Raw genomic sequence first — 24294 nt, forward strand, 5'->3', positions numbered from 1 at the left:
ACGCGTTTTTGTAAATATTTTTAATTGTTTCTTTGGGTAACTCGAGGGAGGAATCACCATTCATATATAATTCGTCCAAGAAAACCAAGCGAACTCTAGCACAGTAGCCCTCTCCTTCATCTTCCCTGTGTTAGGTGGTTAGGTTCCTTCTGCTTCAGTGACTGCTGGTCTTGTTAGGTGATCCGATAATTAGGTCAACTTTTAAATATTAACTGACCCTACTAAGTACTAACTCTGTTTCTTCTTCAATGGAGCTTTTGGTATACAATGGATCTTTGACCTGCTGCATGTGCACCTCGCGTGGGTTCTTGCTTCCAAGAGTGGGTAGGGATCAGAGACTTTTTGGGCTTCCATTTTCTGTGAACGTGAGGTTTCCATGGGAAGGGTATGGATATATACTCTCATTGAAGCTAAGATTTTCCTTCGTGTGAGGGCGACACCCAGCAATGAGTATGCCTTTACACCTTGGCTATGTGATTTTGTTGAAGTTTTTGGAGCCTTGGAATATGGGAAACGATGTAGCTGTAATAGCATCTCCAACGAAAAAACTAAATGGATAAATAAAAATAAAAAATTAATATTTTAGTTGTGTTTTTGTTTGTTTTTAATACTCAAGGGGAAAAGCTAAATAAAATATTAAAATGTATTTTTTTTTTCACAAATGTTATTCCTACATATCTCTTAAAAGGGCTAAAACTAACAAAGTGGGGCTAACAAAAGAATAAGCCAATTAAATCTAGCCATGTAAAAAAAATAACATCAAAATCATTAAAAAAAAATAAAACACTTATTTTTTCCATTCTAATAGAATTGACATTTTAAATGGCTTTTTCCATTAGAATATATATAGTAAAAAAAAAATATTTATACTATTTAAAATGCTATTTTATCAATTTACCTCTTTAAAATAGCATCTCCCATTGAAGATGCTCTAAGGCATCTCAAAGAGATTTCATCAACGGAAAGCCAAAAATAAAATATTAATTTAGCTTTTCAATCCTTGTTTTACATATGCAAGAAGAATGCTAAACAAAATGTTAAAATGTTAAAAATTTTATAAGATATTATTCATTATAATAGTGTTTTTTTTTTCACTAGTTTTTTTTCTTTGATTTCTTTTTAATTTTTTTTATTTATTTTCTATAAAATTATCATGGTTTCATGATCCATATTATGTGTTTAGCGCGTTGACTCTGGTTGTTTTTTAATGAATTTTTTTTCAATTTAATCGTATAATATAAAATTGATTGAAAATCATTCGAGTTATTTTTAGATTCGTCAGGTTAACTAGGTTATATATAATTATTAAAATAATTATATATATAATATATTAAAAAACAACAGATTAATTATTATCATTGAGTGCATGTAAACAAATATATATATAAACATAAACCATTTAAAAAGCCATAATATTAATACTAGCATAGAGCATTGAGATGCTCTCAGGGTGAAGCTGCCAATTATCCCAACCTCATTAAAAATGACTTTGACGATCACCGATGTCATTTGCTTAATGAGTACGTACCTTAACGTTGGATTTGTACTTAATTAATGCGGTAGTAGCTAGACTAGTAATTAAATTGCTGCTTTCTAAACTCTTAAGATTTCTTTTTATAACATATTTAATTTATAACATATATGACTTTCGAGGATCTGTTTTTTCGGTTTATTAATGTACATTAAAGAGAACTAAGACCTTTTGAGAAAGTATGTAGATACAAAGTCTTTGTCATCATTGATTGGAACAATACAACGTAAATGTAATGATGTCTTTATTTCTTCATCTAAGAAACTTAAAACATGCTTACAAGGACATTAAGATCTATTAAGATCTTTTTGCATGGTCCATTTTCCTGTTTTTTTTTTCTTTTTTTTTTCTAAAAGTTATATTTTAACCCTTGATTGTTTGCATTTAAACTTCAATTCTTATTCTTTTCATTTATAATTGTTGGTCTATGTATTTTTGTATAAGTTATATTTTTTTTTAATTTCATTATTCAATCTCAATTTACTGAATATTATATTATCAAATATGGTTATCGTTATTTTTTTTATGTAAATTTTGACCCTTATTATTTTTATTTTTTTTGTTTACTAAATTGATTTTTTTTTCTTAATTTCACCTTCAATTAAATATAAAATTGATTTTGTGTTTTAATTTTGATCTTTTAAAAAAATGTTGATACATATAGTTTTGCTAAAGAAAGAACCCTCAATCTATCCTCAATGTCAATTTCAATTCTTTTTATTTTAATTTTATGATAACAAAATAAGTGAACTGTTTTTTATTAAATTGAACATCAAAACAATGTCATAACATGTTTTTGACACCTTGAGCGTCCTTTAATTATTCTATTAATATTTGAATATTTGAGTTTAGGTTAGTAATGCAAATAAATTACAATAATTAACTTCAATTACTTATATTAACTTCAATTACTTATATTATTTTTTGACACCTTGAGCGTCCTTTTTATAAATTCTTGATAAAATACTTGCAAGTTTGAATATATTCTATACATCATTTACTTATATTATTTCTTTTGATTAAATTACAATAATTAACTTCAATTTTAATCATCAATAATTACCTTAAGAATCAACATCATCACTAACCATTAACTTAAAAGAAATTACTCATTACATCAACAAAACTTATCAAATTGTTACGTTGCTTATCAGCTACTAAATTATAATTGGTATTCTGCAAAGCAAAATCATGTCATTTAACTTTCAGTGCCAGATTCATCTTGCTAATGACACCACACAAGCATGAGGTAACTATCGTGATTGTTAAAATTTTGATTTTTTTTTAAATTAATTTTTTTAGATTATTTTAATACACTAATATCAAAAATAAATTTTAAAAAATAAAAAATATATATTATTTTAAATAAAAAATATTTTTAAAAATAACAATTATCATAAATTTTATCAGATGATGGGAAAAAGCAACTGATCACATGAATAAACTATTTTAATTTTATTTTTTTTTAGATTAATGTGGGTGTCCGAGCCAGTTTGCGCGTACCACGGCTAATTTCACGGGCCCTGAAGTTAACAACCATGTAAACCTCCAGTGACCATTATATAAACAATCAAGAACTCGAATCTAAAATTAAAAAAATAAATTTTTTAATTCTAAATTTTTATCACGGTACCCACCTACATGCTTAATAAACTATTGAATTAATTCTATGGTTTGTTTTAATAACAGTCAAAAAGTGCATGCAGACACTGCTCTGCTTGAGTTATATCGCCACCTCACCACTGTGCCATTTCATATGGACACTAAATTTGAATTGACACCTTCCATGTTCAAGGTGTCATCGGTGCCACATGAAACGGTTGTGAGTTGAGAGGTCCATCGGGTTCTTGTTATTGTACATGTCATCATTTTTTTTTTTAAAAAAAAAGAAATTATTGATGAGAGTTGAATAAAAAATCTTTAAATTGAATCAATTTTCTTCTCTCTTGAAAATAACTTTATAAACTATTGAATTTAAATAAAATAATAAGGAAATATATGAATCTCAAATCTAACGTACCATCCATTTTAGCACGCGTTTGTAATATCTGTTGACAGAACAAATAAAATATACAAGGCTTTGAGAGGAGGGCGGTCAAAATTCTTAAAATAAATTTATTTTAATTTTTTTTTTAGTTTTTTAATATTTTAATATAAAAATAAATTTTAAAAACTAAAAATTATTATTTTAATATACTTTTATAAAATATTTTAAAAAATAATATCTAACGGACTCTCTAGTACCATAAACTAGAAAAAGTAAAAAGGTGCAAGTTGGGTTTGCCAGAGAGAAAGCAACCAGTTGACAATTACGTTTGAAAATGAGCAGTCACCCAATGGTACATCGCCACGTTCCAGGTTCTACAGTGTTCCGTGATTTCATCACGCAGGAAAAGTATAGGCTTTCATTTGCGACGACTCGACACTCTCTCCGACTTTCTATTATAAACCAATAAATAAATACAGGTGTATTTTAATACTTTTTTTTGTTTCAATCTTACAATTAATTTAATTGATATAATTACAAGGTCCGTTTTAATTAAACGAATCTTTATTCTGCAGGAGTTTTTTTTATATTTATAATAAGGATGCAATTTTATATAGTTTTTATCTAAAGGAAAATCAACTAGTTTTCCACACAAAAATCTGAACATTACTAATTTAAACCCGTTTAGGGATTTCAAATTAAATTATCAAGTAATTAAATTCTCAAATTCATAAACACTAATTAGCAGGTATTGATCCTAATCCTTAATTAGTTAATTTTTAGTTTGAATCAGTCAATCTCAATAATAATACAAAAATAAAATAAATGACTCAATCAATTTTTATATATTAATGCGATTCTTTAAATTGTTCTTGAGGTAATTTTATTCTTAAATATAAATTAATCTTATAACTTATCTTTTTTTATAACATTTTTGGATCAAATTAAAAAAAAATTATGGGGTTTGCAAATTTGATTATTAGATTTTGACTATTTTATTTTTAAAATATTTTTATAAACCAGACAAATAAAAAGCTTTTGAGTGTAAATCATGTAACTAATTATGATAGTTTAAATTGAAAAGGAGATATTTTTTTATATAAATTTGATTATTTTTTCCAAAGCAATGAAAATTTAAATCATTAATAAATTTGATTGTACGTGTAAACAAATTGATGAATAATTTATGGTTCTGTGTTGCTTAAGTTGCAATTGTGTTTTAAATAATGTTTTTTTAAAAATTTTAAAATAAAATTTATTTTAATATGTTAATGTTAAAAATAATTTTTAAAAATAAAATAATTATTTTAATATATTTTTAAAAAAACTCTTAAAAACAATAAATAAAATCTTTTTTTATTTTTATATATATAAAAAAAAGTGGTTGGAGATGAGTAAATGTCAAGCGGTTGTTACATACACATATTATAGAAAAAAACAAAAAAAAACTATGTCGTTTTCTAAAATCAAGGACGCATTGAAAGGAACAGCGCCCGAAGATAAAAACAAGGAGTGTACACTCCCAAGACACAAAGACCATCGAATGGGACAAAGTTAAAGAGCAGCCACAAAACAAACGAAAGTGGTGCAGACCACAGCTGGAACGACACCCAATATAATATATATATATATATATATATATATATATATATATATATATATTAGGTATAGGTCCCACGTTTCACTAACGGACGGACCGCATCAAGATCCAACTACTACATAGCTGCGTGACTTGTTCTACCAAACCATACAATAGGGAACTGATCATCCAATTCAAATGATGATCTAGTTAAAGAAATTTAACGATGCCGTTGTGAAACAACAGACTAATAAAAGACTAATTCGCAAAGAAATATGGGGATTGAAATGAAAAAAGTGATGACACAATGATAGATAATAACCCGTGAAATAGATAATTCGGGCAATGACCATGAGTTAATCTAATTAGATAATTTGTCACTTTTTATTTCTTTCCTTGTTCTCTTCTCAGTCAGGCCTTGATCAAGTCTCAACTAGTTGTGGGTCCAATTAAAGAACGTGGAGAAATTTTTAAAAATAAATCAATATTAAAAAATAAAATTAAAAAAATATTAACTTAAAAAAACCATCGTGTAAATATCCTAAATTGGGGTTAATTGTTCAAATTCATAAGCCATGAAATCCTAGACTCGAGTTCATTCAAGAAACTCAATTCCCAGCCAATTTAATATCGGAAGATGAAATTATAAAAAAATCTAAATTATAAAAAAATATCAAAGAAAAATAATCGCAACAAAAGCAATGAGGATAAAATCACATCAGAAATAAACTTAAATTCTAAAAATCATCTTAAAAAAACAATTAAAATAACGAGGAACAATTATGAAAGATAAAAAAAATTAAAAGATGATGAAACTTAAAAATAAATAAATATTGAATGAAGAAACTAAAAAATTATTTCCTTAAAAAAAGGAAAAAAAACACAATCAAACCCATGCGAATATTATAAACTTGGTTTAATCCCTCAAACTTACAATCACTAAAATCCTAGACCTAGGTTTAATCAAGAAGTTCAATTCCCAACAAATTTAATACCCGAGTATGAAATGTAAAAAAATTAAAAAAATCATTAAAAAAAATGAGGATAAAATCATAACGGACAAAAAATAAAAGGGGAATGGAATCATGAAAAACTTCAATTCAAGAAATTGTTTAAAACAAAATAAATCAAAATTAAAAGAATAATAACCAAATCTGACACTAAAAATTAAAAAAAGATGAAATTGAAAATCAACTCTAAATATAAACCATTTCAATTAAAAAATTAGTAATAAAAAGAACTTGGATTAAATATGAATGAAAAAAAAAATAAAGGGTTGATATGAATTTACAAGAGTCATGCACATAAATTAAGGTAGAGAAAAAACAAAAGAGTCTATTGACGCCAAACTAAAAGTTATAATGCAGAATGTATCACTATCGAAGGAAAGAGCCATCGAGATGAATCTAACCACACCAAGAAAATTCATCGTTAACCGATAGAATCATCTACAGGCACTACTTGAAGGCAATGAAACGTTACACATAAGCAACTTTTTTTTAGTATTTTATGTTTAATAAAAGATTAAATTACCCCAAGTCAATATAAATATAACAGAAAATCAAAGTGGAAAAACAAAACAACCCCTATGCAACAATTTATCCATCATTGCTTTTCGAGGACACAATTATTTTTTCATTGTTCAAATAAAAGAAAACTACCAAAATAACCTTGTTTAACAATTTATTATTTTTCTCCTTTCAAAGGTAAATCAATAATTGAATCGTGGGCACTTGAGGGCCTAGCTGCTGTGGTCAATCGTGTGACTTGTTCCGCCCCCGTCCCGGGTTCGACCCTCTATGTGCACGCCTGTCACCCCCGCGGTGCCTAACCTGCCCCTGAGCTTGCAGGATGTCCAATGGGCCGTGGGGAATAGTCGTGGTGCGCACAAGCTGGCCCGGACACTTCACGTGAATAAAATAATAATAATAATAATAATTGAATCGTGGTAAAAATAAGAAAAGATTAAATTAACTCAAAACAATTTTATAATAACTATAGACCATATCCAAAGACTGAATTACCCTAAAAAAACAAGTTTATTGATGATTTTTTTAAAATTGGATAAATACATAATTATATTGTAGCCTTTTATTTTATTTTTTGTTTTACACATGAATGGGCTGGATATTCCATCATATTAGCCACTGTATTAGGGACACCACGTGGGTGTGACCTTGCAGTCAAGTCAATAATTTATGAAAAATACTGAGAATAGGAATGTGATTTAATTTTAAAAAACGGGAATTGCACTCTCAAGTTTATGGAAAGGTGAAATTATGATTTTGTTTTTCAATCAAAATCTCCTCATTACACACACACATATTATTAACATCGATATCTTGGTTAATTTACGCGCACCTCAACTAATTCTACATATTCTAAAATTAACGATCATGTAAATTTTTAGTGATCATCATATTAATAATCAGAAAGATCAAAACTTGAAATCATATCTAAACAAATCTCCTCCTCATTATTATTATTTGGATGGATATATGATGACCATCTCCAAATCCTCTTAAAGCATTTATATAATTTGTTTTCAGCGGGTCAAATAATTTTAGATGAATTTTAATTTACCTTGCTAAGATCGAGGGCTAATTTAATTTTTTTTTTATAAGATTTCAATCGCGTGAGCTTATTCATGCACTAAGCCTGAAGAAATAAATGAAGGTTCTCTTTTAGATGCTCATAAAGTTATATAATTTATGGATATCGTTTTCAATAAAAAGAAGCCATGAAAATAGTGAACAGAAGCAAAATCTTTCCCGACATTAAATCTCATGAATTGGGCATAGGTAAACCATATACCATACACACTCCATGATCCCTTCGATCAGCATTATGAAGCGTGTTTTCATGAAGTGCTCTATTTTTCAAACAAAATAATAGTGACAACGCAAGAAGTCACTAAGCTGACAAGCCAAAAAAATTGCCAAATAATCAAAAAGAGAGTAACTAGAAAGCAATTGAATATATATAAGAAATATCACTCTTTGATTGTGCTTGTTTTTATGTTAATTTTTTTATATAATTTTAAATTTTTTATGTGTTTATATTAAAAATAATTTTTTAAAAATAAAAAAATATTTTTTTAAAATATTTCTAAATAAAAATTATTTAAAAAAATAATTGTTACTACAGTCTCAAACACTACAAAATAAAACTAGGTTTGAGTGGCTAGGAAACAATTATGAACGTAGATGAACTATCTAGGTGATGGCCAAGTGGTAAGAGTTTGGGACCAAGAGGTTTGCTCCATCTATGATCTCAGGTTCAAGCCATGTGGTTGCTCATATGATGGCTACTGAAGGCTTACATGGTCGTTAACTTCAGGGCCCGTGAAATTAGTCGAGATACGCGCAAGTTGGCTCGGACATCCATATTAAATTAAACAAAAAAAAATTATGAACTTTGATGTAATTGGTTCCGGTCTTCTATTTTTTTCTGGGTTTGGTTATTCTACTTCAATTTTCTTGTTGGAATGTTAAATCAAATTAATGCACGAGATAAAAGCCGATATATTTTTTTGTAAAGAAAAAATGATGGGAGGGATTTTTTTGACCTTAGTATGGACGCCATGATTACGGGCCATTAGTGGGTGGGAGGATGGAAGTGAGGGCCACAAATTCCACTTTAATTTTCATCCTCAGAGGGGGCGATATTATGGAGGAATCCCATGAAATGGTGCTTTCACATAGAACGACATCACAAGCTAGCCGACGAGCACCATTTGTTTCATCAAAGCTCCGACATGTTTGAAAACATAAAAGTTAAAGCGTGTTTGGCAGTGTGGTTGCGGATGCTTTTTAAATAACTTTTCGTGTCAAAATACATGCCAACGATGTTTTTTCATTTTTTAAAAATCATTTTTGACATCAGCACATCAAAACGATCCAAAATATACAAACCATATTAAATTTTAACATAAAAAAAAAATTTCAAATTTTTTGCGGCCGCGTTCCCAAACGAAAGCTAGTGCGTTTGGCTTTTCCTAGCTAGTTATTTCATTCAAATCAGGTCCTCCCTTGCCTCTTTGATTCCTGAGCAGACCAAGCCAGAATCATAGAGTCTTGTCCAGCTATGTTCTTACAGCACATTTTTACGACTCCAGTCCAGTCCTGTTCCACACCTGAAACAATCTAGGACAACCTGTCTGGGCTCTAAAATCTTGATATACAGACATAAATTAGGTATAGTTAGCAGATTGATGGGGAACAATCAAGGGAATATTTTGACACTCGAACTAACCCTAAGGTCACTGCAAGATGTGGAGGAAATTAACTAGAAGGAAAGAAACAAGCTGGTCAATATGAATGGAATCAAGCTAGCGACAGCCGATCATCTAGTCTAGTCAAGTGTATTGACATCAGCCTTGGATTTTCACAGATCGTGTGGGAAATAAAATGGTAGAGCAAGGTAGAAATGCTGATAATATATATCTTCATGTCTATTATTGCGGCATTGATTCTAGGTGGAGCTACACATCCATATTTTCCGGTCAGCAAGGTTGCAATTTGCGAAGAACGTCTGAATTCCAATGTTCTAATCTGACCAAATGAGCGGTGAAGAGGCAGTGAATCACCAGCATAAATCTCACATTTGCTGGCAATACCATGGATCACCAACAATAACATGAACAGACCTTGCACTTTCCAAATGGTCACAGTTTAAAAATATGAAAGCCCAATACAGATCAGCTATATTGGGTTGGATTTTATATATTTAGAGTGCCACAACATTTAGTTATTTTTTCTTAGCTAAGGCCCACATAGGCTCTATAGAAACCGAACCCAACGCCCAAATACGATTCATTTGTGTTCGAAAGGCAGTAGAAAACTAGCCGAGTACTTGCATGTGTTGGATTTTAATGTAAGACAAGAATGTGCATGCATTGTGAAAATATTTCTTGGTACCATAAGAAATCTTGATTCCATAATCAGAAAATTCATGCATGCTTTGATAAAATAAACTAAAAATTATATGAAATGATAAATTATAAAAATCATTAATGCTAGCTAAAAACTAAAACGAGAAGCTTAAATATAAATGCATACGAAGATATTTGATCTTATAACATGAAATGCTATTTGAGCTATTTATTTATTTATTTAATTATTTGATAATAACAATAAAATTTCATATGAAAAGTAGTAATTAAAACTTCATATACAAATTTATAATTGTTAATACAAATTCTTTATACATGAAATCTTCACCTCATACGACCTGTTCAAAAGTTATTGGACTTTTTTTATTGGTCGAGAATTTCCTCCCTTCATCCACCCAGTCCTCATAGTGTAATTACAAGAAATTCAATCATGTTTTCAAGTTACAATTGATTTTTTTATGTATAATTATTTTCAAAGAAGAAGATTTTTTTTTTACCAAACATACGAGGATCCAATCATGATCTTATAATAAAAATAAGAACAAAAGATCTTTTTCAATTAACCTCTTTACCCCTTGTTCTTCGAGAATCAAAAATATTTTGTCAAGTTTGATTTTGTTTATTTGAAATATGGGCTCTTATTTATTTATTTATTTATTATTTTCTTTATTTTTTAATTCACTTATATCATTCTTTAAGTCCTATGGGTTTGATCATGTAAAATCTTACCTATTTTTTCATGGAGCGAAGGGTTCAAAATAAATCAAATTAATTTTCGATCAAAAGTATTGTGTGAAATATTTTGTTTTTTCCTTTTTCACTACCCCTATCCCATAGGAATAATGTTTGAATCAATATAGAACCTTTTTTTCTTTATCTGTATGAATCAATATTATCACATTCAAATTCTTTCCTGACATGTCCCAAGAGAAATCCTAAATTGGATCCTAAATTGACAAGTTCATGTGAGCTTATTTATACGGTTATGCAGACTTTGAATATGAGTTCATTTTCTGAAAGATCATAACTTTCATGCTTTAATGGGTCTTTAAGATCTTCTGAATGACTTATGTTGTGTTAAAATGATATTTATATGATCCGATCGATTGCATAAGGCACGGGGTAGTAATGAAACCGGGAAAAGTATAGAGAAGAGACATTTTTTATTATATACTTTTATATTTAATTAGCATTAGATTATGACTAGTTAATATTATATTACTATTAGTTAGTGATTATACCCAGTGAGTTCTTTCTTTTGAGATGAACTATTGGTACAAGTCCTACATTTTATCTTTGTGAATCGAGGAGAAAAAAGCTTGACGAGAAGAGGGTTGTACCATGACAGAAGCAAGAAGGTTAGCCTATTTAAAGTATTCAATATGGAATTGGAAATTTAATGGCCTAATAAATCATCCTTTCCATAGGGAATATATATGTATTTTACTTATATTATTATAAAATTCATAAATGAAGTAGTTAATAAATAAAATAAAATAGTTAAGAGTGAGGTTACTATTATCTTTTTTGTAGTGATGGATCTTGTATGTTTTTTTAGAAAAAGAAATTTGTTAATTTTTCAGGGTTTTAAAGGGGCTTGGAAACATATGAGAACACTTCAATGGAAATTAAAAAGATATACAACTCCAATTCCTTCGAAAATGATATGGCCCAAAAAAAGGGATTGCTTCATATCATATTGACTTGGCTATTATTTTTCTATTTTTTTTAAAGAATATTGATTTAATAATACCTAGTCGGGCTCGTGTCTTACTTGTATCGAATAAAATATGTTAAGTCAAATCTTCTTCATATAAAACTTGCTTCATTTAGATCGAAAAAATCATATGCTTTTTTTGAAACTATATGTTATGGCTTATATTTGTAGTCAATCCTATTTTTAATAGAAGCAGTTGACAATTGAATTCAATTTTCATATTATTTTTTTGTCTGCAATAGTATGAAAAAAGAGCTTAACTCCAAGTTATTCAAGAATAGTGACATGGAGTTTCTCGACCTTTTAACTTAGAATTAATTAGTTTTATTTCTCGATAGGAGCAAGGGAAAAGATATAACTCAATGTTGTGACATATTTTGTTGTATCTAAACTAATATCAATCCAACCTATTTCATAAATAAGTTGTGACCAATTAATTAACCAATAAAACTACTTGTTATAAATAACATCTTGTTGTTGCATCGAAATATATAAATGTTGACTAATATGACTAATATTGAACTTGATAAAACATTTGTGATTGTTCTAAAAGAAATGAAATAAAATAAATGGTAGATTTAATACAATTATGGTATAAGATCTAACAAATTCTCTATGTAAAGGTGCATAATAGATTGATATGAATATCATGAGTAGTTGCCCCATAAGAAACTTATTGTTAATGATAAGTTCTTTTTGATTTCTTCTTCTCCATTTTTTATAATCTATACTTGAATAAGAAAGAGATAAGAAGGTCACGTAGAAATTGTGAAAAAGAATCTATAATTGAGTCTGATCATAATGACCAAATTGATTATATTTATGCATAAGAATATTAGATTATCTAGTGTAAAAGATTTCAAAATCATCATAAACCTATTTTTTTCCTTTTTATTGCAATTTCTGAATTATTATATGATGATTTCAAAACTTTCTGTATATATAGAAATAGAAACAAAAACAGAAACATGAACAAATAGACTAGAAACAACATCTTTTATGTCAATGACATAAAAAAAAGGGATATTACATTAATGAGATTGGGATATAGATGGAATATAATGAAATATAGCCATTTTGAGGTTTTTTATGACATGAAGACTCTACGAAGAAGTTTCAAGTGTTACAAAGAAAACTTTGAGCTCATATTGGTCGAGGGTTATAAATGAGAATTAAACTCTACAATACCTAATTTCCTGTTGTTCCTTAATAGCTCAGTGGTAAAGCAATTGACTATTAACTAACTTATTGTATGTCCAAATCCTATTTAAGAAGATTTGATTTATTCCAAATTCTCAAAATGTAAGGGATTTTTTTTAATCTTTAAAAGTAGCCTTTCCCTCAGCTTTTTTTTTTCTTCTATTACATTATATCTCATCATATCACATTTTGTTTTGTGATATTTAAGAATCATAGTTAGTATCTCAGTGTAGGTAAGTTTGGTTTAATCCTTTATTCCATAGTCTAGGGTTATTTATAAATAGCCAATTAAAAATTTTCAGATATACTAGTATTAGTAATTGCATCAAATATATAGTCATCAATTCTCTAATGAAGCCTCAATTACTTCTAGCAAAGATATGAATTTAATGATGAAGAACATATTTTTTCTATGCTATTAATATTTGTACTTGCTTTGCTATTTTATCCAAGCCTATCTAGAAAGAGTCGCGGGGTGTAAAAAAATAAGTTGATTCGGTCTAGACATATTATATGGAAAAATTTAACATTAACAATACAAAAAATATATTTAAATTAATATAAATAAAAAAGAAATAAAAAGAAAAGGAAGAAAAAGTAAAACCATTCTATTTTGATAAAAAGACCTATACCAAAGTTCTATAGTTTTAGATCCATTATCCTAATCATGATCTTCCTACCTCTAGAGGGAAGATTCCTCCTTTTTTTTGCCAGGTTATGGGTAGGGAGGGATTCGAACCCCTAACACTGTAGTTTGTAACCACATGCTCTAATCCTCTAAGCTACAACCCTTCCTCATTTCTACTTAATTTGTTCCCATAAATACCATAATAAAAGAACCTTTCCTCCCTGTTTGTTTAAATTAATTACACAATCCCCCCTCATTTTCTATTTTCTCTTTGTTCTAGTTCATCTCGTTTGTTTTTGCGTTTTAAAAGCGCTTTTGAAAAAGTTAATTTTTTTTTCAAATTATTTTTTTGTGTGGTTTCAAATAATTTTAATGTGCTGATGTCAAAAATAAAAAAATATTTTCAATGCATTTTCAAGTGAAAAAACATTTTAAAAAGCAACCACTATCATAATAATAAAAAAACGCCTTTGTTGAATGACTACAATACATCATTTATTTAATAATCCAAGACAATTAGTCATTATCAGCATAGTTTTAAGACTCGACCCGGTGGCCAGCCCGGTCCAAGGCCCGGGTTCTGACCGGGTCACCGGGTCAGTTTTTTTTTAAAAATCAAAACGACGTTGTTTTAGTAAAAAACATAAAAGTCAACGGGTTTGCAACCGGGTCCTGACCCGGTCAACCAGGTCACATCGGGTTTTTCCTTCCCCTGTTTTTTCTTCAATCCTGCCCGGTTCCAGTCTCGGGTCAGCCGGGTCTTGGGTCAACTCGTCGGGTCAGACCAGATTTCAAAACTATAATTATCATGCTACAATTTAATAACCCAATGCAATGTTGAGATTGTGGTTATCCTCTCTCATCTTCTCTCGCGTGGTTTTATAGTTATGATTCTTTACTATAAACGGTGACTTCTTCTAATAATCCAAGGTTTCGAAAATTATTTAACTTAAAGGTCTATTTGAACCCTTTGCAGAAGATAGACTGCCAAATTAAGTGGGTCTTATTCTCCACCTAGATTTGTTTACATTTTTAAGTGCGTGTAAGTTATAAAGTTTTTGGGAGCCTAATATGTAGTTTCTTTGAATTGCTATTGGATTGATACCAATAATGCTAATTAGTTTAGTATGGTAAGGATATATAATATATGTTCATGATTATAAATTTGATAAAGCTTTTATATATATATATATATATATAAATAAAAAACTAGATTGATAAACGATAAATTTTACTTGATAAAATTAGAAATTTACGAGGAATTAAAGATTGTTGTGTATATTAAATTCAAATGAACTAACATTTTTAATTAATATTCTATTATTTATTATTACTAATTAATAAAACTATTTTAAAAAGGTTGGAGGGGAATGATTTTATTTTATAGTAAAAATTTCATTCATTTTAATTATTTCACAAGAAAACCAAAAAAAAAAAAACATGAGATAGTTGAATTTGAATAGTAAGTTTCACTAATAAGATAATTTTTTTTCACTTCATATAGAATCGCATATAAAGTACCTTTTATCTTAAAAAGATTTATAGAAAATTCTAGAAAGATACCCATCTAATTTGGCAAAGAAAAATAAATTACTTATTTTGAAGGAAAAAATTAAAAATAAATAATTCAAATTAAAAAAAATAAGATAGTTAACTGTTATTAAGTGTTTCAACCCCAAAGATTTTAATGTATAGTATAATAATTAAATGAATTTTACTGACTACAATCAAACATTTTAATGTATATTATAATAATTAAAAGAATATTAAGAGTCAGTATTTTTTTTTTGCAATGAGAATTTTTTTTTAAATATATATTTTTAATTTTTTTAATACATTGATCTTAAAAAAAATTAAAAAAAATAAAATTTTAATATATTAAAAAAAAACATTTTAAAAACACCAACCAAATCCTTAACAAACAAGCCTCAGATCCGATCACTTTACTTTTCATTAATTTATTAATCCAATCAAAACTTGGACAAGTAAACCAAAAGCCGCAACTCCTCACCTACAAGGCTCCAATTAGAACACAACTCTCCTCCCCCACTCCCACTCACATCGCGTCCACACGAACTCACCAACTTCGTCAACATTCCTCCACCGCTCCTCCTCCTACTCCTCCAGTCCTCCTCTCTAACACAGCCCACAATGGCAAACGTATTCAACAGCTACCATTTCCATTCCGTTCTCTTGTAAACCATTTTCTTCACTCTTTCATGCTTCCATTTTTTTTTAATATAAGATCTTTCCTATTAATCTTTATATATAAAAATTATTTTTTTTCCCAGTCAAATATACCTAAAGTCCTATGATATTTTTGGAAACGCTATATTTAGTGTTACTGTATTGGGTAAAGTAAAAGAGTTGCGAGCACGGCTGCAACAGTGTTCTAATCCAAGAAGTAAATGGCTTTCTGAATAATAAAACAGTAAAAGGGCTTTATTTTTTTCTTAATTTCTTTATTGAATAGAAGTGAAAACCACAAAAAAAAAAAAAAAGAAGAAGAAGAAGAAAACTTCTTTTTAAAAACCTCACGCACTCTACACACACGTTCAGAGGAAGGAAGGGGAAAAAAAAAGAAGCCCACCGTGATGTCTCTCTTCTCTCTATGACCCGTTTATCGGAGAAACTTCATCTCTTACACATCATAATCAAAATCTCTCAATTTTCTCTCTCTACTCTCAATCTCTTGAAAGCCCTAACTTTCAAAACCCTAACTTTTATTCCATCTTCAATTATGGGGGAGGATTTCTTCTCTTTCCACAACTCCAACACTGATGATTCTTCAATCTTCGACTTGGATTACGATAACACCCGCTCCTCCGCCGCCGCCGCCTCTTCCTCCGCTTCTGGTTTCTTCAGCTCTACTCTTTACCGTGGTTGGTTTAGTAACGATGACGATGATAATGATTTTGACAAGCTTTACTTGGTTCCTTATAGGTAACGTTTTCTTCTCTCTCTCTCTCTTGTTTGGTTACTGAGAAAACCAAGGAAAGGAATAAACTTTCGGTGATTTCTTTTTCTTTTTCTTTTTTGTGTTGAAAGCAAAGAAGCTGAATTCCTTGAATTCAAACAAAAAAAAAAGTAATTATGGTGTTAAATGCAGTGTTTTAGTTAAATCTTGTTGTGTTTTGTGCTGATTTTTTAGGTGGTGGAGTGAGGTGGAAACTGGTGGTGAACGACTAGGAGTTTTGTACAATGTGATATCAAACTTTGGTGGTGATGATGCAGAGATTGTACTTGATTTTAGGAAGGAAGAAGGTTCAGGGAGGAGTGAGGATACTGAAGAAGGGTTTTCTGGCCGTGAGTATGCTATAATCTCTGGAAGAATGTGGTTACAGGCGCTTAAACGGTGAGAGCTATTGGTTTCCTTTCCTGTTGTCGATATGCATGTGATGTATTATGTGTATTCATGTTTATGGAATATGTATTCATTACCTGTATGTGGTCAAGGCATGAGTTGTTTAGGAGTATGGAGCATTTGGCTTACAAATATATTAGGATTTATTTTGGAACCTTCCTTTTGTTCTCCCAATGGTTGTTGATAAACATGTTGGGCTGATCAAGCATTACACTGTGACCCCCCTTTTCGTTTAGTCAATGCATGTGCTGATGTGTTATGTGAATTATGCAAAATTGTTGTATCCTCAAAAACTCAGTAGAAGCGAGGGATTTCTACTAATTTGTGCATTGATTTGTTCTAACTCCACAGGCATAATGATTCTAAAGGAGTAATGAATGTTGTTAGTGGCTCTTTTATTGCTGAAGATTATTCACAGGATGTGTTTCCCATACAAATAAGGCTTTCAGTTTCTAGGGAAACAAATTCTTTGGTTGTGAAGATCAGCTCAAAGGTCAAGTTCCTTTCTAAACCTTTTTCTTTTTCTTTCCTTCATTCTTTATTTTTGTGCAGGACAAGGTTTATGAACCAAGTGTATTTGCTTCAATAGTGAATGTTTAAGTCAGATCCCTTCTTGAATGCTTTGCTTTCAAGAGCTTAGTGCCATGGTGTTCAAAACTGGCTTGGGCCAGGTTGCTGGACCAGGCACCATCCTTAGTCAGATGAAGTCAAGACCAGTCTTGAGATTAACCAGTTTGGTTAGAGTTACAAGTCTGCACGTCATCCACTATTTTTTTGTGTTGCAACATAACCGAACACATATTATAGGTTTTTTTATGTAGAACTTAAGCAATATGTACTATTCATTCTCCATTCCTGTTGAACCATGTTTAATTTCGGTTGAAGGATCATTGTGATTTGTCTACTTTTTGAAACTCTACTTAGTACTGCTGTTTTCTCGCAGGTATGAGTATAATTTTTTGATATTCTTAATTTGTACAAGGGGTATATCGACCTTTCATGTGTGATTAAAATTCACTAGTCCTAGCCAGCATGGTAATTCAGTTAATCTAATTAGTGTGCATATATCACAGCACATAACTGAAGCTAAATACAAGAGCCTCTTTTTTTTTTTTAAAAAATAAATGTTCTCTATGATTCTATATTTGACAATCGACTGCAATTTCCAGGACAATCTAGTTTCTTCTTACAGAAGAGCTTGCAATATTTTTGTTCCCAAATCTAAGCTGGTTAGTTTTTTATGAGCTTTTGTTACCTCACTAAGATATAAGGATTTATTTTGGGAAGAAGCCTTCCTTGATTCGGTTTACCTTGTGTGCAGTTGCATATATGGGACTTCTCAGGGCAGACAACCCAATTTCTCATCGATGATAAGATCAATCTGCCTAATGATACCCTGGGAGAACAAGGCAAAGAGGTGTCACATTTTATTTATGTTGTTGAGGCCCTTGGGTGATGTTAACCATGAAAACTTCTTAAGTATTGATGTACAAATTTTGCATATTGTAGTTGTTGTTTAGTGTCAATATTTTATCTTATTTTGCATGCAGATTACTCTTGAATTGCAAGCCTATGGATTTTCAGATTCAATGACTGTTAGAGATGAAAACTTTGATGAGATGGTGGAGATGGAGACTTCTTTTGAATCTGGTTCTGTTAAAATGAATGGGTGCACTGACCATGTGCGCTCTTATTCGTCACTAAGGAACTCACAATCTGGGAGTGGCTTTAGGGCATTTGGTTACTTGGGTTTGAGGGGATTGCAGAATCTTGGGAATACATGTTTCATGAATAGTGCAATTCAGTGCTTGGCTCACACCCCAAAGCTAGTTGACTATTTTCTCGGGGACTATGGAAAAGAGATAAATCAGGAAAATCTATTAGGGACAAAGGTTTGTGAACTTTCTTTTATATTAAGTCATCTTCTTCTAGTAACTTTTGCTTCCTTTGCGCGGCCAAGCCGTTGTAAATAAATGTTTATTTGTCCAGGGGGAGCTTGCTTTAGCATTTGGGGATTTGCTAAGTAAACTATGGACGCCACGAGATACCCCAGTGGCTCCTGCAATATTCAAACGAAAACTAGCAGATTTTGCTCCTCAATTCAGTGGCTACAACCAACATGATTCGCAAGTTAGTATACCTTTTGATTCTAATGTTTGTTTAGTTCCTCCAATTCTATCTTCTGCATGTGATAAGTTTCTGTCTTGTTGCATGGTACAAAATAGAAATAGCTTCTTAGATCCTCTTTGGCACATGGAATGATGCATTTTAATACACATGTTTTTAATGTAGGAGTTTCTTTCTTTTTTGTTGGATGGACTCCATGAAGATTTGAATCGTGTAAAGTCCAAGCCATATATAGCCATTAAAGATGCAGAGGGTCGCCCAGATGAAGAGGTAGCAGAGGAATATTGGAGGAATCACCTGGCTCGCAATGACTCGATCATAGTTGATTTGTGCCAAGTGAGTTTCTGTTTTGTGGGGGTAACATGTGTCACATAGATTGTGCCAATTTTCTTTTCTGCTAAGCTGTCTCTTGTCATTTTAATCATGCAATCATCAATACTTGATGATGGTCCATGGTTCTAGCATTCTTCCTTTCTAAAAGGGGTTTTTATAGGTAGTTCTACTACCACAAGCATCTTCCAATAACTAATCTCAGAGATCATCAATCTTTCATGGTTTATAATTTGAGTAGATTTTAATCTATTTTCAATTTGTGTTGTGTTGAAATTCTTTCCTCGAAGTTAAGCCGATTGATGATCTTCCTTGGTTTTGTCAGCGTAATGTATTTATTTTTTTGTTATCATTATAGGGTCAGTATCAGTCAACACTGGTTTGCCCTGCTTGCAACAAGAAGTCTGTCACATTTGATCCATTTATGTACTTATCACTGCCATTACCTTCAACAACAATGCGGACTATGACTTTGACTGTCCTGAGCACTGATGGGATGAATTTACCAACCCCAATTACTGTAACCGTGCCCAAATGTGGGAGGCAAAAAGATCTCATTGAGGCCTTGAGCATTGCTTGTTCTTTGAGAAATGATGAAATGCTGATGGTGGTTGAGGTATGCTGCATTTATGTTCTTGAGTAGCGTGACTGGTTATCAATACTTGGGGAGCTAGTTGCTTCAGTCAAAGGCATTGGTCCTTAATTTGAGAGATTGCTACTGCATAATTTCATTAGATCTAGTTTATTTAGAACACTTAATTTGTGATATTTGCTCTTGTTTTACTCAAGCAATTAAAATATGTAGGTGATTCAGGATTAGACAAGGGCTGTGCATTTTAAGTCAAGTTTTGCATATACATTAATGTACCTTCTTTTACTCTGAATTTCTGATGCTGTAGATATACAAGAATAGAATTTTTCGTCGCCTAACTGAGCCATCTGACTCGGTAGCCTTGATCAGAGACGAAGACAAGCTTGTTGCTTACCGGTTACTAAAAGATAACAGAAATTCACCCATGGTTGTCTTTATGCATGAAAGGGTGGAAAGGTGAGCTTATTTGTACTCTTGGTCTGGGCCATCCGGTTGGCATTCTTTCGCTCTTTTTACTTATTTTAATATTCGATTTTCCTTCTAGTTTGGTGTAATTATCTCAAATTTTGCTATATACTGATTTATTCTACAATTGGTGTTCAGGCCTTGTGAATTTGAGAGAGCAATACCAAATCTGAAGTTGTTTGGCATTCCTTTTGTAGCAAGATTAGAGAATCTTTATACTGGATTTGATCTCCATAAACAATATCTGAAATTACTAAGCCCACTTCTTATGCCTGCTGATGATGCACTCAATGATTATGATGATGTGGGAATCACAACTAATGAAGATTCTACAATGGAGGATGTAGTTAGCCCTACAATCTCGGACAGTAATACAGGCTCAGACACTGGAACAGAGGATGACCAGTGTTCCAGCTCTGATTTTCAATTCTATTTGAAAGATGGAATGCGATCAACAGAGATAAAGATGAATGAGCCGTTACCAGTCCCAAAATTTAGCGATAACTTGGAGGTCTATGTAACTTGGTCGGAAAGTATGATTGAGAAGTATGATACGTGCCTTCTCAGCTCGTTGCCAGAGGTTTTAAAGCCCCAGTTATATGCTAGGAGGCCTCAAGAGTCTGTTTCTTTATATAAATGCCTTGAAGCTTTCTTGAAAGAAGAGCCTTTAGGACCAGAAGACATGTGGTTAGTGTGTCTCCCTCCCTCGATCAATACTAGTAGATTTTTGCTTCAAGATTATTCATTTATTTGCCATAAATATGCTCCACTTGCATATTTTTTCTTGAGGATTTATTTCGGTTTTTACATCTGTTTTTTGTGCCTGCACGTGTTTACTTACATGTAATACGTGTCTGTTTGAATTTATTGTGTGCACGCACAAAAATCAATACAGTTGATACTTCTTTTTTTTACCTGCTGTTTCTGATGGTGCGATTGTATCTGATTTTAGGGATTGCCCCAGCTGCAAGAAGCCTCGGCAGGCTAGGAAAAAGTTAGACCTTTGGAGATTGCCTGAAATCTTGGTTGTTCATTTGAAGAGGTTCTCATACAGTCGTTATATTAGGAACAAGTTGGAAACATATGTGGACTTCCCAATTGATGATTTTGACCTTTCGACCTATACTTCCAAGAAGGACAGCCAGTTTTCCAATCATTATGTATTGTATGCAATAAGCAATCATCATGGAGGCATGGGATGTGGTCACTATGATGCCTTTATTGACGTAAGTGGTGTTCATTCTATTTATTCATTTTCATTTATTGCCTTTGGTCAAGAGACTGCACATAGAACCATTTGACAGAGGGACACAGTTATGCACACACATTTGGACAGTCATGTAACATAGATCTAGAAAATATTAATTTTTGTTGATGCTTGTTTTCTGTCTGGGCTGGCTTCACCAACCTAGGATCTTTGGATATTAGTGTTTCTCACCTACTTTAACATGAATTTGAAGTTTTCCTAGGTGCTGTAGAATTTGCTGGATGGATATGCTGAGTAATCATCATCAGGGGGCATACCTTGTTTAGAAATTGGCACATGCATTTGTGGGGTAATTGTTGACTATAAAAATTGACCAATGCATGTCTCCTTCAGGGTGGCAAGCAGTGTGTGCCATGCATTCTATAATTTCTATTAACAAGCCGAGTTAAAGGTTGTGAAATGAAATTGGTAACATGCATTCTTATTGGAGCTTCCTAGACACCAACTGCTAGTTTTTTGTCTTCTTTACCCCCTCCAAGAGAGATAAGTTATATTAGAAAGTTTGTGATCGTGATAGTCCCAGCTCAGCTCGTTGGTCTTTAATAAGGTGAACAGCAATGCTTTAATTAATGGTACATCAGGATTTCAATGCAATGCATTAACGTGATGGCATGCACCCTTTATCCTAGTTGTTTATGAATCTAGTATGGTAGGGAAGGTAAAGGGATTGGATGAGAAGGGGAGATTTACCTAACCATTCTTATGATTTTTTCAGTAGGGGAATGCAAATCAAACAGTCTCTATGTTTGGTTAGAGATGGAGGGAAGCTAATACATATAGAAATGAATTATAAGGAGAGGAAGGGGAGATTTACCTGCCCATTGCTATGAAGTCAAACAATTTCTTTTTGTTTGGTTAGAGATTGAGGAAGGCTAATAATCATAAAATTTAATTATGTGTTATTTTTAAGGTCTTGGTTCTAAGGGTAAGATTGTTTTTTAAGAAGTTAATAGTGGAGCTATGATTGGGAGTTTGGGACCAAAAATCATAAATTAGTTCCCTCCCAGTCCATTAACCCCTGGTTTGGTGGAAATATTTCAAAGTAATAGAGGGGGGATGGGCATCAATATTTAATCTCCATTCCTGCTCCCTAAGATTTTCTAAGAAGATTGATTGTTAAATCCCTTCTCAATGACTTCTTTTCCGGGCTCTGTTAGGTATCTTATTTAATACATAGTTATTTTCATCTTCGCTCTGAGTATTGACAGTGCCCCAGCTGATTATTATATTTCTTGGCCATTGAAATCTATATATATGTTGCTCATGCTGAAGTTTGAAAAAAAAAAAGGAAGAAGAAAGAAACACCAAGCAATGTGTTTGTGTGTTCCACTTTGTAGACTACAGGACAAATTCATATATTTTCTTGTTTTCAAGTACGTGGTCTAAAATTACTTTGTTCCTATGCAGCTAGGGTATCGCAAATGGTATGAGTTCGACGACAGCCGTGTTAGTCCTGTTAGTGAGGATGATATTAAAACATCAGCTGCCTACGTACTTTTCTACAGGAGAGTTGCATAAACATTTTCATATAATTATTTATCACGATTTCATAACCATTTCAAGGCCTGCATCGCCCTTTAAAGCAGTTTACTCATTAGAATCAGGAAACAATTGTGAATGGAAGTACAGGGGAGGATTTGCTGTACAGTTTTTAGGGGTGTCAGTGACTTTACAAATTGATCAAGCAGTTTACTCTTCAGCAGCAGGAAACAATTGCGAATGAGAGGAAGTAAGGGGAGGATTTGCTGTACAGTTTTTAGGGGTGTATGTGATGTTACAAATTGATCAAACACCTTTTATTTACTATGTATATATGCTCCATACAATCAGACAGGAGTTTTGAGATTTTATAACATTTTTTGTCAAAGAGAGTAAGTTGCCCTTTCCTTGAATGTGTATATAGGGTACAATGATTTACTCAGGGTATTACATGAGAAAACATGGCTCCTTGGTCACCGTTATATTCTTCCACCATCTGTTTCTAGTTACGATTCAGTTATCGCAATGTTGCTTGATAATCATAGCCATGTCATGTCATGTCTTGTCCCATTGTATGTTCATGGCTGCCTGGCCATCCTCTCCTGGCAGAGTTGACTTGTGATTTTGGAAGGCGAATTGAGTTTTCGGCAATGCAACAAGATGATTTTTTTTTCTCTTCCATTTCGTGTACCGCTTGTATGAGCAGAATTTGATGACTTCAAGTTAGTGCAGGGCAAGCGACTAGGTTACCAGTTAATTAACTGCTACATTATATTTAAGGTGATGGATGATTCTCATGGGCACGGACCGTAATGAAGGCCTTTTCATTTTATTCCGGTTAAATTTAAAGAAAATTCAATTATAGATTTATTTTTCTTAATTGTATTTACAATTTCACTAGTCATTGTAAAATCCCCGATAGAACTTTCTTTTGTTATTGGAACGTTTTGCACAACATGACTATGTATACTCTTTCGATTTGATTGAAGACAATAAGCTATACGAGGATCAGAAGATTTATGAGAGTTCATTTTCATTGCTTGATCTTGGAGTTGAAGTTGAACCTTGTTAGGCCATGGAGGACAAACTCATCCACTTGTGATATTGGAGTTGGAGCCTTTCGAACCTTGTTCA

At 31.6% G+C, this 24294-nt stretch overlaps 1 protein-coding gene across 1 annotated transcript; it reads left to right on the forward strand.

Moving 5' to 3' along the window:
• The first annotated feature begins 15920 nt into the window (after positions 1–15920).
• On the forward strand, positions 15921–23652 carry LOC133689346 (ubiquitin carboxyl-terminal hydrolase 8-like). The gene is made up of 13 exons (XM_062109174.1): positions 15921–16479; positions 16688–16891; positions 17252–17393; positions 18070–18129; positions 18222–18317; positions 18451–18792; positions 18890–19030; positions 19193–19363; positions 19716–19973; positions 20257–20405; positions 20553–21101; positions 21367–21640; positions 23089–23652. The coding sequence occupies exons 1-13, from the start codon at positions 16148–16150 to the stop codon at positions 23197–23199; spliced, it is 2829 nt and encodes a 942-aa protein (XP_061965158.1). The 5' UTR covers positions 15921–16147; the 3' UTR covers positions 23200–23652.
• Positions 23653–24294: the final 642 nt, after the last annotated feature.

Source organism: Populus nigra, chromosome 3 (genome assembly GCF_951802175.1).
Source record: "Populus nigra chromosome 3, ddPopNigr1.1, whole genome shotgun sequence".
In the NCBI taxonomy this organism is placed as follows: Eukaryota; Viridiplantae; Streptophyta; class Magnoliopsida; order Malpighiales; family Salicaceae; genus Populus; species Populus nigra.